We start from the raw sequence: 5,062 nt of genomic DNA, 5'->3' as shown, positions 1-5,062 counted from the left end.
AGAATTGAAACTTTGATTACTTCTGCTCAAATTAAAAACGTCAAAACTGCCAAATTTTTTATTGGGGATTTCAAAAATAGGTTCTTTTTCAAATATATTCATACCTTAAAGTGGGTCCGAAGGCTGTACAAAATATGTTTCATAGCGGGTGTGGTTAAAGTAAAATAATGAAATAACTCTACAAACATATTTTTTTTTAAATTTGATGAGATATGTCATAATAAAATAACTAAATTAAATAGACAAATATCGTTGTTGCACATATAAACAAATCAACATTATAAATATATTTGTCAACCAGTTACGGGATAGTTGTAAGTAAATGGTACATGCATAAATTTAAAGTAGTTAAATACTTGTATTAAATTTAAACCATATGCAATATTCATATCAAAATATATGCACATACTCAATTTCACACAACATGTAATGCTTAATATTTTTGTAAAAAATTGGGAAGTTCTTTAAACTAGAATATGATAACCATCAAAGTTAATTATCAATATCATTCCATTGTTTTATAGTAAAAGTAATAAATAAGAGCAACATAACATTAAAACACTAAAAGTGATTTTGCAAAAATAATACTCCTTCATTCTTGACACTTATAATTTAATTGCTTTGATTAGGTTAAGAAAAAAGCATGGTCAAAAGAATTATTGTCTAAGAATATAATCAACAAAAGGTAAACCCTATGAAATATATAAATATGTACATAAATACTTACATATGTATATAACCACGAAGGTGTAGCCATACACGCATACATTGTACTCAAACACACAGACATTAGATTTAAGGTTTGTTTGATTATTTCAGCCAACATGCGATCGTATACTTAGTAGAGTAGATTTCAGACGGAAAGCTCAGTTTGTGCAGAGATTTTGTTAGAAGCGGATGTCAAAGGTTTCGAGTGTAGTAGACCAAAAAATCATAGAGTAGGCAAAGAATAATCAATTACTCATCTTAAAGGTGAGCAAAGATTTACCTATTTGTACGAGGATTAAGTTGAAATTCAAACAAGTGTTTAAATAAATTATTTGTGAAGGTTTTCTAAATCGAATAAAGTGGAATTTTAAATTTTAATTTTAAAAATGTTTAAGAAGAATTAAAAAATATTTACATACGCAATATTTTAAGAACTTTAATTGAAAGTAATTAATTTTTTAAAATTGTGTTTTCAAAGTTTGTTATTTGTTTAAGATCATGCAATTAGATATTGCCATGGTTTAAGATATTAATAAAAAAATATGGGTATTGGAATGGAATATATCGAAACACAATAAAAATGATTATTAATGTTTGATCACCGCTAGAAATTGGCGAACCCTCACATAGTAATCTGGCGAGATATTAAGTGTAAATAGTAGGTTGTGAAACATCGTTATTATTACATTTTTAAAATTGTGGCAAGTGAAAAAATGTGATTCCGTTGCAAGTTAAAATTTTAGTTTGTAAAACACAATGTATGTATGTATGTATGTATGTATGTATGTATGTATGTATGTATGTATGTATGTAAGTATGTATGTATGTATGTATGTATGTATGTATGTATGTATGTATGTATGTATGTATGTATGTATGTATGTATGTATGTATGTATGTATGTATGTATGTATGTATGTATGTATGTATGTATGTATGTATGTATGTATGTATGTATGTATGTATGTATGTATGTATGTATGTATGTATGTATGTATGTATGTATGTATTATTGTATGTATGTATGTATGTATGTATGTATGTATGTATGTATGTAAAATGTGTATGTACATTGTATATACATTAGATCGACTCACGAAAAATGGTACTTGAGTTAACCTCAAATGAATACAAATTTTTACTATTTCTTCCAAGATCCCCAAAATGTTCATTATTCATTTGTCGGAGATAGTAATACAGATCAAATATGTATATTTACAGGAATGAATACATATTTTTTTCATTGATGAATCAGTCAAACATATAAAATATCACCTAGACCTATTTTTATTATTTATTGTCTCAAACCCTTTGAAATAGTTGTAATCATCTTTTGTTAAATTAAGATTGAGAAATAAACTCAGAGCACATGTGAACCGTTACTTTTTATTAAAATTTCAAAGATATTATTCTTCAACATACAAATGGTCAAGTTTTTAATAAAAATAAAAATTACAATCATAAATTGCTGTTACATGACAATATTATACAGCAGATTGGTCCAACTACATAGTATACAATGCTAATGAGCATGTCTGTTAAGCGATGTTATGATGTTCAAAAATAACGAGCTACAATGGGATACTCGCACAGCAGCAATAATCGTTGGAGTTATTATTTTATTGCCAAAACAAATTACCGAAAACATCGACAATGGAATTTGTTTTGGCTACAAAACGTGTGTTTACGTAGATATGTATGTTCAATATATACATACATACATTTTGTAATAAACACACACATAGTTGTTTGTTTAAGCATAGAGCTCATAATCATAAATATAAGCACCCATTAAATAACATACATATGTATATGTATCTATATTAATATCAAACTTAAACTTATTTATGTATACATACATATGTATGCATATTATTGTCTAAGCATGGACTTGTTTTATTTTCCAGAACACAACCATATATACCGTAGAACTAGATGTGGAATAAAAATTTGTTTTGATTTGTAAACACAATTTGTATATAACAGTTATTCAAAATTAATAATATAATTGTAATTTGTTATTTATTTTAGTCTAATGTTTGTAGTTTTAACAACAATCTAAAGTGTAAAATAAATAATAGGTAACTTTACCAAAGGTTTAAGTTGACTTGTATTTCAAATCAGTACCTATGGATTAACATTACCTAATATTTTTACACCAAAGGTAACTATGCTCTGATAGATACCTATTTATTTAAATTACGGGCAGTAATTCAACAACGACATACACGTTTGTATGACATAATAAAACTTCCTTAAAAATAAATTTAAATCCTAATATATATATTATAAATCTCTTTGTAAGTCTGTGAGTTTGTTTGTTCGTCAATCACGCCTAAACGGCTGGACCGGTTTTTTCAAATTTGGAACAAAGATAGATTTATACTTGGAGTGTTTTAGGCTATATTTTTCAGAACTTGGACTAGAAGGGGGGCAAAAAGGGGATAAAATGGGTGAAAAACGGGCAAAATGTGTAATTTTAATAGTAAATGTAAAGTGTCGTTACGAAAATTGGACCGGAAGAGGACAAAAATATGTCAAATGGCGAAATCCGACGAAATTAGTACTTTAGTGCTTTATGGACGATTTTTTTCTATTTTTAACCAAAATATTATAAACTTTGATATTGAGAGTCTCACACATATGTCCATATATTTATCAACTCCAGTCTTAGAAAAAAAAGGGTAAAAAAGGGAAATCTGCATTTGCTGCGTAAAGGGACTCAATTAATGCATATTTTCAGACAATTCAAACTACTTCAATTAATAAATAAAACAAATAAATAAACGTAAAAATTTTTAGTTGGGCATGGCCGACCATATAAAACCCCGGGCAACGCCGAGTACAAAAATCTAGTGATTAATATATTTTTGATAACAATATTAATAATAATGAAGAAATTTATCCTTTATTAACTTTTTTCTACTTTTTCAGATTTTTTAAATAGTTTAGACACCGAAACCTTAAAGTAACTATTCTTAGCAAATTTTTAATATATTAAAAATGGCGGGAATGAATGCTACCAAGACAGACTACTGGAATTTTCTTTTTATTGAACTGGCTGGTAAGTTATTCAGAAAAATATATTTTCTAAATAAGTATTATTAAATCAAATAAGTACATACATATAAATATTTTTTTCTCTTTCAGATCCTCGAACAAATGATTGGTTTTTGATTAAGTCCCCAGTGCCAACTTTAACAATACTTTCTATTTATTTGTGTTTTGTTCTTTCATGGGGTCCGAAATTCATGAAAGATCGTAAACCATTTAAGCTGGAGAAAACACTAATGGTTTACAATCTATTTCAAGTTATAATAAGTGTGTGGATGGTTTACGAGGTACAATTTCACAGTATAATTTTTTAAAATAAATATATTTTTTTACAGTATGTATTTATGTATGTATGTATGTATGTATGTATGTATGTATGTATGTATGTACAACAACTACATACATACATTCATATAGTTTTATATGATTAAATTCGAATTTAAAGATGTATATATTTATTATATGTATATTTACAGGGCTTTGTAGTTTGGCAAAACTACAGTTGGCGCTGTCAACCAGTGGATCGGTCAAGGACTCCAATGGCATACAGAGTAAGTTGTTACAATTTGGGTATATTTTTTATACATTTAAACAAATTTAATTGTTTTCTATAGGAAGCTCGTGGAGTTTATGTTTATTATTTAGCAAAGATTACAGAACTCTTGGACACTGTCTTTTTCGTTTTACGCAAAAATGAACGTCAAGTTACGTTTCTGCATGTATATCATCACAGTGTTATGCCTATGATTTCTTGGGGGACCACCAAATACTTCCCTGGAGGACATGGCACTTTTATTGGCTGGATCAATTCTTTTGTTCATATTATAATGTATACATACTACTTCTTATCGGCTTTCGGACCAAAAATGCAGAAATATTTATGGTGGAAGAAGTACATTACAAACTTACAAATGGTAAATATTTTTACTCAAGAAAAAAAACAAACAAACAAACAATAATGCTTTTTATTTTTCTACCATAACATAGATTCAATTCTGTATGGTATTTATTCACCAAACACAATTATTATACACTGATTGTAATTACCCACGTTGGTCAGTGTGTTTCACCCTCCCCAATGCTATATTCTTTTATTTCCTCTTCAACGACTTTTATAAGAAATCATACAAAAAGGAAAACCAAAAACCATCAGATCTTTTTGCAAACAACAACAACGATTCTATGGTCAAAAATCTTAATGGCCCAATGCCAGTAGAGTCTAAGAAATCTCTTTAAAATTGCAAAAGTCATTCAATAGAACTGTAAATACCTCAAAGATAGTACTAATTAATTTCTAACC

The 5,062-nt window shown here is 27.8% G+C and overlaps 1 protein-coding gene across 1 annotated transcript; it reads left to right on the top strand.

Annotated features, from left to right (window-relative positions):
* Positions 1-876: 876 nt before the first annotated feature.
* On the top strand, positions 877-5,056 carry LOC111687205 (elongation of very long chain fatty acids protein). The gene is made up of 6 exons (XM_023449629.2): positions 877-972; positions 3,643-3,772; positions 3,859-4,049; positions 4,239-4,313; positions 4,377-4,676; positions 4,750-5,056. Exons 2-6 carry the CDS (start codon positions 3,712-3,714, stop codon positions 4,996-4,998), a joined length of 876 nt encoding a protein of 291 aa, XP_023305397.1. The 5' UTR covers positions 877-972; positions 3,643-3,711; the 3' UTR covers positions 4,999-5,056.
* Positions 5,057-5,062: the final 6 nt, after the last annotated feature.

Source organism: Lucilia cuprina, chromosome 4, assembly GCF_022045245.1.
Source record: "Lucilia cuprina isolate Lc7/37 chromosome 4, ASM2204524v1, whole genome shotgun sequence".
Classification (NCBI taxonomy): Eukaryota; Metazoa; Arthropoda; class Insecta; order Diptera; family Calliphoridae; genus Lucilia; species Lucilia cuprina.
This window is presented reverse-complemented; position numbering and strand designations above follow the sequence as displayed.